Source organism: Ammospiza caudacuta, chromosome 5 (genome assembly GCF_027887145.1).
Source record: "Ammospiza caudacuta isolate bAmmCau1 chromosome 5, bAmmCau1.pri, whole genome shotgun sequence".
NCBI classification, from domain to species: Eukaryota; Metazoa; Chordata; class Aves; order Passeriformes; family Passerellidae; genus Ammospiza; species Ammospiza caudacuta.
Window position 1 is genome coordinate 6,050,827 of NC_080597.1, and position 12,112 is coordinate 6,062,938.

Consider the following 12,112-nt stretch of genomic DNA (forward strand, 5'->3'; position numbering starts at 1 on the left):
ATTTCAGCAAACACTCAAAAAAGGGAAGAAATAATAGCTTTTTCTGCCACAGCCTCTTTCCTTAAGCTCATTGTGGATGAGTGTCCTCATGAATCACCCATTTCAGTGCCTGTTTTACATACAAAACCTCCTTTATTTGTTAAGCACTCCATCCCTAACTCCTTCATTCAGTTTTGTACTCAGCTAGAATAAAAATCCATCTTGTTTGAATGGGCCCAATTACTAAAAAATAAATTAATAAATTACAGTCAAAACTGTAATTTACTACCAAACAGTTTCTGGACACAAAGTATAAAGCTCCTGTCAGTTCTTCCCTCATTCCACACTGCTGTAACATGCAAGCCTTGACTCTAGAACTACATTCTGAAGAAAAAAACCTTCAGGATAAACAGCCTTCTTTCTGTTTTCAAATAAATGGTTGTAGTCAGCCATCTATACTTACAGTCCTTGTTGGACTGTCCTTACAAACCTTAGTCTGTCCATAGTACTTCAAGTGTGGATCACATCATATTCTGCTCTGATATCTGGGCTATTGATCTATGTAACTGAGAAAAATCCATTTCTAACCAGTGCATCCAGCACTTTGGGGAGTGGGGAGGCTGTCAAAAAGAGCACAGCAAGCTTGGTTATCTTTGGAGCTATGGACCACCACTGATAATTCTGCAACAGGCAAGTCTGGAACACAGAGGCAGCTTGGGAGCTATTCTGGAAGCTGTAGTTCAGCTGCTGGATTTCATCAAGTATTTCCTCCTGGTATGAAAATCATTTTGTTTTTGAAAGTTAAGTCTAGAATACCAACAACAATAATTGTCACAAAGACTGAAGAAGGGGTATTCAAAATAGCAGCTGTCTTTTAATAAGCTATGAGGCTTAAGCTTGTTTTCCAGGGTAGAGGAATGTGATGCAGCCACACTGCTATCTGCTGAAGTCAGGGCATTCTGATGTTCAATGAGATATTTAATTATTTGTGTTAATGAGAGAATGTCCTCTGTATCAGTTGCTGAATACCTCCTCTGCTGGATATAGTAACTTTCCCATGGACTCGGATGAATAATTTCTTGAGACTCTCAGAAGTCAGGGCAATTGGGAAAAGCCCAAGAGAGTCAAACTGCTTATGGAAATACCTCTCAGCAGCTGCTAGAGAATCCATTTTATAATCTGGCTTTGGGAGACTCTGAGACAGTGCCCTGGGAGGTGATCAAAAATATCTGATGTCTTTTATATGAGGAAAAATTAAGCAGCACTGGATTTTTCAGACTAGAAAAAGGGATAACTCAGAATGGATATAACAACCTAAAATGGTGGCACACAGTTGTAATCTTATCAGAACCACAACTTGGACCTCTCTTAGAATTTATTTTCCTTAGGAAATTCATGCAATCTTTTTGCTATTATTGTTAATAGCAAAAGCTGAAGAAATAAATTAATTCTCAAGGTTTAATTTTCAAGGTCATACTGCTGACCACTGTAACCACACTGCCTGCCCAAAAAACTGTCTGATGATCTTGAGTCTCAACATCACACTTTGAATTACATGTAGGTTTTAAAGTTGGACAACGAGGGATACCTTTTTGCTTCAAAATGCAGATCTTTAATATTAATTTCCAGCAAATATTCTATCAGAAATCTAACACCCTTGCAGAGTCAGAAACAGTGGATTCTGACATCTCAGAACTTCTTTTGCTAAGATGGTCAGGACTGCTATTAAAATTTTCTACTCTGTCAGGAAATGAAATATAAACTGACCTTCCACACTCTTAAGAATCCCTTTGAGATACTAAAGCTTCCTTTAACAGCAGTATTTAAAGAAGAGTCTAGCATGCCTTTCCAGATACTGGGAATGCTAGATATAGAACCATCAAGAAAGTAGATTCATTTCTTCAAAGCAGCTCAAAAATTCCATCATTAGTATTTGGGACAGCAAAGGGCTAAAATAACCTACAACTATGGAAATACAGATGGACATAACAGAAGGTCAGCTGAGGAGGGTGATGCAGACACACTTAGCAGGTGACACACCTAAGAGAGAATTTCCACATGTGAAACATGGACAGCAGCTGTGAACCACGTCCTGCAGAGCATCTGGGTGCTCAGGCAGCCACATGCAGTAAGCTGCAAGTTCCTCTGATTTCCTCCAGCCTGCCAGAGCCCCAGGCATGAGACTTGAGTTTGATGCAGGTAAGTCTGAGGTCACTTAGCTCAGCCTTGCTCAGAGCTCAAGGACACACAGGTACAAACAGAACCATTCCTGTTGTCACCCAGTTCCATAAGGAGATAAAATGGCACCACATTTTTGAGGCTACAAGGGTGCTCAGCTTCACAGCTGGATCCCACATCATATCCGTGGTTTGAGCTACAAATTACATTATACCCAGCTTACACTTCTCAATTAATCACGGCCAGGTAAGCAGCAAGAAGTAATTAATTTTAAAACATTTGATAAATCACATTTGGCCTTTCAAGTCAGTAGGTCATCTCCACCTCCTCTAGGAAGTACCTTACCATAAAGACTAGCATTTAAATGACTGATGATTTCCAAATATGTATGAATGGAACAAGAATTCTTATCTTGCAACATCTACTCATCTTCAGCAGGAACAAACGCAACCGCACTCCTCCAAAATTGCACAGCTCCTGCCAGCTTTTCATTTATGTTGCTGGACTTAGAGCAGAAACAAATGGAAGCCATTTGAGGCTCTTCCTGAAATAGTTACAAGAATTGGAACAGAATTATCATTGGTTGCTAAATAAAGGAAAAACTGTAGTGCAGAAACTCTGGAATCATATTATCTTCACTCCAGACACTCAAGAGATTACTGCTCTAAAAAAATAAATCTGGCCTAAATCTGGCTCAAAAATGCAATGGGCTCCAGCTTTCTTATATAAATGCTTGCAAGAACACAAGCCCTATGGGTCAGGCCCTGGAAACATATGAATAAGAGGTATTAAGAGGTATTTATGTGCTGCATACACTCATCTCAAAAAAACTCTTCCAGGCCTTGCTTTCTTGACTTCTTAAAGAGGGGCCTTAAATCTTGTATACCCACAGAGCTTCCCAAAAAATGCTGAACCATGAGATAGATACCAATGTGCAGAACAGGTCATTACATTCATACACATGGTAGACATGGATAGCTAAGAATTCATGCCTTCAGTTGACAGATGTAAAATAATCTTTAAACAGAATCTTGGCACTCATGAATCCATGCATACACATATTTATCTGTGCATCTACACAATCCATGCTGATTTACCAGCCTTTTAGAAGTTAATATTTAATTACTTTAGGAGGCCAGTTGACAACAGGAAAATGCATTTAATAATAACAAAAAATGTACTGGCTACACAGTATCGCATTTTTTTTGTTTTACTAAAATATTTGTATTCTATATAGACTATATTTTGTTATAATTAGTCTAAAATTATTAATAGTGAAGAATGTCTGCCACTGTACTCTTTTAAGGTACAATACAGACTTAACAATAGTTTTTCTCTTTTCACAAAGACGATGAGAAGGCATTACTATGTGTGCAGCAGTGTCCCTTTAAGAAATCTCTTTTTTGGTTGTGCATCCAGGGCAGCTAATAGTGTTATCAAATACCCTTCACAGCAAGATGACTGTTTCCATGGAAACTGTTGAGCAATCATCCATTACTCGTGCAAAGATTTCTCTCTCTGCTCTCACCTAAATACAGGTAGCTACTTCCTCTCTAACAACAATAGAACAGAAGAATTCATAATTCATTTTACAGGCTTTAGGACAATTCACCTCCAGAGTTTCCTATGGGGCCTACAGGGAAAGTGGGGCCCACAGCACAAAACCCCAAAAGGTACGTGCAAGGAAGCCACAAAGAAATTTTAAAATGTGTGCAAATCAAATCTAATGTAAAATACAGCTTATAGAGAGAATGGAAGATTCTTTCCTTAGAACTGTCAAATGGATAGGAGACAGAGAGGAGTTTAAGATTGGAGATGATCACTCACCTCTCTCAGCATGTTGTTTTCCTTTTCCTTCTGTTCAAGAAGGCTTTCCAAGTGGTGCACGTGCATCTCCGCCTCAGCCAACCGTCGTGTCCGCTCGTGGTCCTCCTCAGTGGCTTTTGCTGACAGACCTTTACTCTGCAGCATCTCCAGCAGCTTTTTGATGGACTCATCACGTGCATTCAAGGTCTGTTTCTGTGTCTCAATACGCAGTTCCATCTCCTCCAAGGTTTTCCTTAGCAGGAACAGCTCCTTGGCCTGGCGCTCGTGCTCCGCGTGCAGCCGCTGGAAGTTCTCCTCTGTCAGCTCTGCCACCAAGGGCTCACTGGTCCTGCTGCTGCTGTCCTGCTGGAACAACTGGTTCAGGTCCCTCTGGATCCTCAGCTCATCCTGGAGAGCCTGGATAGTCATCTGCATATGCTGAAAGAACAAATAAATGAAATCAGAGGATTCCCTCCACTGGAGAAAGAAAGAAAACAGTATGAGCCACATCAGACCTCCTGAACCACCAGCCAAGAGGAAACCACCGTGTCAAGAGACCAACAATGGGTTTTTTAAAGCAGAATTGAGGTGGAGCTGGGTTATTCTACAGAAGGTTCAAGTTCCTCCTCCTATGCTTGGCAGAGGTTGCTTGACACTTAGAAGACTCTTGCTTGAGTGACTCTTCCACTTGCATCAACTTGAAAGAGCGACAATTTCAAACAGGAAAATGTCAGCAGCTTTCAGCAACTTATATCATTACCCTTCCAAATGTTCACCTCCCCTACAGAACAATTATGCAGAGGAAGACCCAGAACTACTACAGAATTACTATCTTGGCAGAGCAGAGGGGCACAGTGCTATTAGAATTTACATTTCAGCCACAAAACCTAATCACCTGTGAAGGCTCCCAAGCTCTTCAGCAGTAACTCTACACCTAGCACAGATTTCCCCTTTGACTCAGAAAAGAAACTTCAGCTTGTAATGAAGAAACACAACTACAGAAATCTGGATAAATGCTGCATAGGGAAAAGGGCCACAAAATGTAATGCATGAGGATCTTAGCACAGAAGAGAAGTTACCACCTCACAAACAGGAATATGAAATCAATCAAATTATCAGCAGCAATTTGTTGTTGTGCAAGACAATAAATCCTGTCTCAGTGACTGAATACAGTGGGTTAATGTAATGGGACAATACAGGAGAAGCACAGTTTGCCCACAAGTGTCTTCATTTATATTTCAATAAATATGTTTTTCTTCTCAGTAAGACAGAAGTATCACGCCATTAAGAGAGAAGTACAAACACTGCACAAAATTTGATTACCAGAAATGAGATGCACACTGAGTGATACATCTCCCTTAAATGAGGAATTCTTGCAATTTAGTCTGAGTGTGAATAAGTCAGATGCACTGATCCCTGGGGTCTACATTTCTATTACAAAAACCAGTGTCTGCAATACTGCTATTTCCAGTATTCACTAGGCTAAAGTACTAGAATAAGTTATATTCTATGATCAAACCTGATGCAGACACACAGTGGTGAGGTCTAAAATGTAAAGATGGTGCAAAATTCATGCTTTCTATAAATCAAAGTACTTCATTTTATTTCATTTTACAAGTATTTGTAAAAGGAGAAACTAAGAGGATTGGGTTTAAGCATTACTCCAATATTATGTTTATCACAATTCTTATGTGAAATGCCTTGAAGATGTTAAAAAGCTGTCTGGACATGGCCCTGGGCAACAGGCTCTAAGTGGCCTTGCCTGAGCAGGGGGATTGGACCAGCTGACCTCCCACCAACCTCAAGCACACTGTGATTCTATGAAGAGACAGCAGACAGCATTTACAGCAGAGTTACTTAACTTTCATCTATTTTAGAAACACAAAGAGTTAGTTTGGTTGCACAGAATGGTGCATAAAAGTAATTCAGACCCATTTTATTTGCAGAAGTCAGTATTTTAGACAAGTGCTTTCCCTCTATTTGTGTTCTGGCCTAAGAGGAGCTTTTCACAACCAAAATTGCTGTCAGCTCACCTAAGGCCACTAAAGGAAACAGTCTTGCTATTTGTCCTTCCTTAAGGTGGTTGGCACTGACAGCAGGATCAAAACTTCACCTGATGGCTGAAAATCAGCCCCAGCAAACACCAAACAAAAGGCCTTAGCAGACACATCTCCAACTGAGTTGACTCTGGTGCAAGGCAGGGGTGGCAGGTGCTGCCAAGGAGCTGGCAGAGAAGAAAATGGAAACATCCTTTACAGCGTCAGCGTAAACTGAAATCAGCTTAAATGTGTTTGGTTTAAGGTGCTGTAATTGCCTTTTCTTCTACTTCACTAACACAGTATCTGGAAGTCAGTAATTTGGTTAATCTACAAATACACTTCAGGTTATAGAATCTGTGACAACATAGCACAGGTATATTAGGTGAGAGAACAAGTCATTACTCTGTTTGAGTAACTTAGAGATTTATTTTCAAGTAAGAGATGAAAATATATCTGAAGGGAATAAACATGGACTTAAAAATGTTTTCAGAAATCACCTTCTTTTTAATTAAAGATCTCAACTTTCAGCTATTGACTGTGGTTTGGAGAAATTACAAAGTGAGAATGCCAGAACCACAACCAAACCTTGAAACTGAGGCACTACAGGTAGGCAACCAAAACCACTATATCTACTATAACTAACCACTATGTTCAATTAATGCATGTTGGTTGAGCTGTAAGAGAAAACCTGCTTAACTCATTAAAACATCTGCCTACTCTGTACCTATACCCCACCAATAAAGTCAGCAGGACTAAAACAGCAGTAGTGAGAAAATGCCCTCAATTTTTGTTACAATTAAACAGTAACCTCACTAGATGTAAATTTACAATTCCATACACGAGTTAATTCCATTTGTATTTGAGAAGCCCTACTTATCCACAGCCCAGCTGTGTGTTGTTCCTCCAGCTAACAAACAAATTCCCACATGCTCCCACCTGGCTCTCCACACTCTGCCACTTCAGCATTTCCTTTCTCCCAGGGAGGAAAGAGCTTCTTCTGAACAACCACATCATCGATTCAATGAAATTATTTCCTCTACTCAATGCTGTCTCGGAACCAAACTTGGGTTATTTATAAACATCAATGGCCTAAATCACCCAACCAAATTCTTACATTTCTACCATCTGATCTGCTGTGAAATGTCATTTCAGGTTACATAGACAAAAATTGTGTCTCGGACCCACAGAAATTATTTCCCCTAAACATGGAAATGCCTCCCTGGAACTTTTGGGTCACTGAACCAAAATCTATTACATGATTCAAATATATGATGTGGAAAAATAAATTTTAATACCAGTGACAAACAGGATTTACTGATGTCCATCAGTCTGTGAAATAAAGACAAGGCAGTTTGGAATGCCTGACAATTGGTCAGCACTTGCCTGTGATTCAGTTTCCCAGGAAAAATTAGGAGGTGGATTTAGCAGACAAGTTAGATTTGAGCTTAGGAGTAACTACCACTGTTCTCTGAACTGCTGCTCAGTCTAGAACAAACTTGATTATTAAAGGTATCTGGAAAGCACACTACAGAAAATTATTCTGTGCTTCTGACACCCACTCTTTTCCAACATGCAAAATGGGTTCTTTTCTCTGCTTTGCAAATTTTTTTATGATTCTCAGAATAATAAAACAATATTCTTTACTAGCTGGTATCATAACTAAATTACTACTTCAGTTAAAATTTGTCTTCTATATAATTTTAAAGAAAACAATTTTCCTCCTGAAGGTGCAGGCAAGCATTACGAGCATCTCATCCATTTTTTAGACTTTACTTTTATATCAGCAACTATCCTAGAAAGGCAAAATATTTTCCAAGTTTATGCAACACTAGCCACTGATAATTAATTTCTAAGATCTGACTAGAGAAAATTGAAAAATACTGTTTGAAATAGTCTTACCTAGAAATAAACATGTAAAAATACGTTTAATACCACTGAGCTTCATTATGCCATACTCTACTAAGTAACAATCAAGCTTTTGGGAAACAGTTTAATGCTGGCAACGTAATTATAGTAAAAGCAGTTACTGTGAACCTGTATTTTGCTTGAAATTTATTGCTCTCATCTCAGATCTTGAGGATTCCCTGTTTTTTTCAAGTAATGAAAACTAGTCTTTAAGCCTCACTAGAAATTATAACTACCAGTAAAAATCACAAAGGCATTTTTGTGAGCACAGTTGTCTAGTTATGGTTATATCCAATGAATTTTTCTCTTAACAGAGCTAAGCACCTAGAGGATCATCTCAAACAGAAGTCCTAAAAGGACAAGGTGTACACATAACCTCTTGCACCAGGTGCTCCTCTGCCTCTATTACTTCCACGGGTCAATTTACCAACCAGAGAGAGTTTGACTTTTATCCAGCAGCCCAAAATTTACATCTCTAAGTAGCAGAACACGATTCAATCTTTGCCTCCAGCCACCAGGACTCAAATTCACCTTTCCCACACCCTGGCAGATGGGTGAGCTCCCAGCCTGCAGGGTGGGTACAGCCCATGATGGAGAAGTTCTTGGTGTTTGGCTCCCAAAGCTGTCCTGCTGCTGCAGTCTCGGGGTAATCAGTGCCAGGACTGCACCTACAGCTGTACTGGTGAGAGCTGCAGGCAGCTCCTTTCATCTCTCTCTGTTGAAGCTTTTCTTTTTTTGCATAAAATATTTAAAGATTCAGTAGGCCTGACAGAAAGTATTAAAGGGAGCACAGCTTCTTATTCTAATTGGTAGAACACATAAGAACAGAAAGACCTGAATAACAATACTTCCAACTAACTTAAATGTTTATCATCTCACCGTTCCAAAGGAAATGGGGGATGTGCATTTTAACATTTTCAGTCAGACAAAGAAATTTAATTGATATTCTACAGCCAAGACCTGTATTCTAACCCTACATTTTAGATCAAAAGGAGGCAGCCACTGCTACTACCATGATTTTGAAAGAAAGGATTAAATTGTTATATGCTTTTAAAAAAAAGGATTTCTAAACTCATCTTTGCAAGACAGAGCTTGACCTACCAAGCTACAGACTTTAATATTCCAATATGCATCTGTTCATTTGGGTTTAGGTGCCTGATTTAGATTATTCATACTGCAGATATGTCTGTGTAGCTACTGTAATCAGACATACAACTTATCCCATATTTTATTCAAGAAGTCTAAATGCCTAAATTAGACTTCTGGGTTCTGCAAAGCACCTAGTCACCAAACACTTCCATAGTTAAGTTCCTCTTAATCTCCTCTATTTAAATTCTAAGTAGGTTAAACCAAGAAAATTCCTTTCATTTTTGAACACCAAGAAAAAATACAGTACATTCAAGAGAAGCCTGAAAAAAATCAGCAAAAAGAAACAGAATGTACTCTTTCCCAGAAACAAGGGAAAAACATAACATGCAATTATATGACAATGTCACAGAAATGTGTCACAATGAGGTGGGGAACTATTTTTACATTCTCCAAAACTCAACCACTTAAAAAAAAATTTCTCTGACACTGGGAGAACACTGAAGACTCAATCATGAGCAAATGAATGTAGGAAAGTGATAAGGACAGGGAGAAAAAGAGGGGTCCTACTAAAATATTTAGTGGTGTGAAAGCTTCCACCTGGAAGAGAGAGGTTCAAGCTCTTACTCATCTTCACATGACTCAAAGGAGGCTCCAGTCAGGAAGCAAAAAAGATGTTCTTGGGTGGATGTCTAACAAGTTATTCTTACAGAAAGGACTAAGACAGTTTCTGCTTTGCACAAATATTGACTGACTTCAAAATTCAAGCTTGCATTCCTCACACGTCTGTGTCATAAAGGGAAGACTGTCAGGGACTTTGTTCAAATTAGCCAAGAGACCCCTCAGCAACTCTCACACTCTATTTCCTGCTTAGGGTAATCTCATCTCACTCTTACCAAATTCTTAATCAGAAATTCCACTCCACAGGAAAAAAAAAAACAAACAAACAACAAACACCCTAACAAGAGTTTTGCTGAAATCAGCAGATTTAATAAAAGCTTCTTATAAAAATATTACTGAAACTTAGGATATTCCTGAAAACTTCTTGGTCACTTCTACTGTTAACCCACAAAGCCAGTACATTCAGTGCATCCTGTACTTTCTGATGCACATGTATTTGGCAGTTTACTGCCATTCTGCTCAGCCATGAGGCTGTTCCTCATGTATTAAACATTGTGTGCTTGGACACACACAGGATAGGTGTGCTGCTTTTGGCTGGGGCAGAGTTATTTCTCTTGCTGGCAGCTGGTGTGGGGCTGTGTTTTGGATCTGTGCTGAAAACAGCGTTGATAACTCCGGGATATTTTGGTTATTGCAGAGCAGGGCTTGCTCAGAGTCAAGGCCTTTCCTGCCTCTCACCCCACCCTGCCACGAGTGGGCTGGGGGAGCTCAGGGATTTGGGGGGGATTAAAGCCAGGAGAGCTGATCCCAACCCACCCAAGGGACACCCCAGACCAGGCGATGCTGTGCTCAGCAGTACAAGCTGGGGTGAGGAAGAGGAGCATGGGATACTGGATTTATGGCACCTGACAGCCCAAGTTACCATCGCTTCAGGATGGAGCCCTTGCTTTCCAGGAATGGGCTGGACACCTGCCTGATGATGGGAACGAGGAAATTGATTCCTCATGCTTTCCCTTTACCTAATAAACTGTCTTTATCTCAACCCACAAGCTGTCCCACTTTTACCCACCAGGGAAAGATGAGTGTCTGTGTGGTAGTTAATTGCTGGCTGTGGTTAAACCGCAACAACACGTTTCCTTTTTTATTATATATCACATAGTTCTGTATTTCTTTTTCAGGATCCAACCCAGGAATAAAAAAACACGAATTGTTTTAAAACAGACAAATGTAATTTGTTAATGAAACAAAAACTAAATTTTGGAAGATGCCAGTTTACAGCTACTGTCCTTAAGCCAATTATTTTTATTTCTTGCAAAGAAAGACAAGGTACACAAGCTTTTAGCTACAAAAGGCATTGCAGGTCTGAAATGTACTTGTAGTACCTATAAGCACTGCCTTATTTTTGTTTTTAGTTCACCATGAGTAAAATGCTATTTCTGTAGAAAGGAAAGGTACAATAATGATGATATATTTTATTTCAGAAGGAAAATTCTGTAAGGTCTGTTTATCAAATACACATCACCAAAAATGAGAATGTAAATTAAAAAAAAACGGTGTTTTTCTTGCCAGCAAATCCACATGCACAAGCTTTTGCATTATGACAATAACTCTCATACTTCTTACAACAAAGGCATTTCAAACATTTCTAGGAGGATGAAACACACTCAGCTCAAAAGAGACCACATGGAAGATGGTAGAGGAGAGGATTTGGTCACTGTGTGAAATGACTCCCTCCCATGCCCAAAGAGTTAAAGTTCTGGCAGCATTTCTGGGAAATGGGTTCTGCTGAATGCCCTGCAGAAGCAAAGGCCTGGCTGTCTGAGGGAGTCCCTGCTGACATTCAGCTGCAGCCCACGCAAAGGCATTGGGAAAAGGGCTAATGTCAGGTGTCCAGCAGGGCTGTGAACAAACACAACTTGCTGAGTCCAGAAATGCTACATATTCCCTCTAAGATGGATCAGGGGCTTCAGAACCCAATTTAAATGGAAATGAGCGGGTGATTTTTATAGTGTTGAGCTTAGGTACAAAATACTGCTATGATTTTAATAGGATTTCGTATTTGTGAGAGTCAAAGAAAGGGACCTGTATTTTAAAGACAACCTTATGTTGCATTATCTCTGAGACAGCACAAGGGCACGATGGTAAAAAAGTGCTACAGATAAAGAGTTTAAGTTGTCAGTAATACATTTGTCAGCTGAACTAGACTCACACAAAATGACCCATTTAAGGGGGCAGCGTGCAGCAGCCTAATTCCTTTAGTCCTGTTTGTACCAAAAAAACCCCAACAAACCCCAAACAAGCCTGCAGGAATGAATTTAGAGTCCTAAAGGAAGCAGATCAGAAACAACCTGCAATGCAACCAGCCCATACACAGTGTACAAGCACATCCATGAAAAGGCTGCAAGGTAAAACAGAGTAAGTGCAGTACACAGCTCTCAGTGCTAAATGTCCACATGCAAGATTTTATCTGTGGTAAACATGAAGCAGCTTTCCAAGGA

General features: G+C 39.7%; 1 protein-coding gene across 1 annotated transcript in view; it reads right to left on the reverse strand.

Annotated features, from left to right (window-relative positions):
* The window catches only part of ERC1 (ELKS/RAB6-interacting/CAST family member 1), a 267,409-nt gene that overhangs the window by 204,120 nt on the left and 51,177 nt on the right, over positions 1-12,112 (reverse strand). Inside the window, exon 3 of the mRNA XM_058804547.1 lies at positions 3,985-4,401. Coding sequence (XP_058660530.1) covers positions 3,985-4,401 — 417 coding nt within the window. The remainder of the gene's footprint in view (positions 1-3,984; positions 4,402-12,112) is intronic.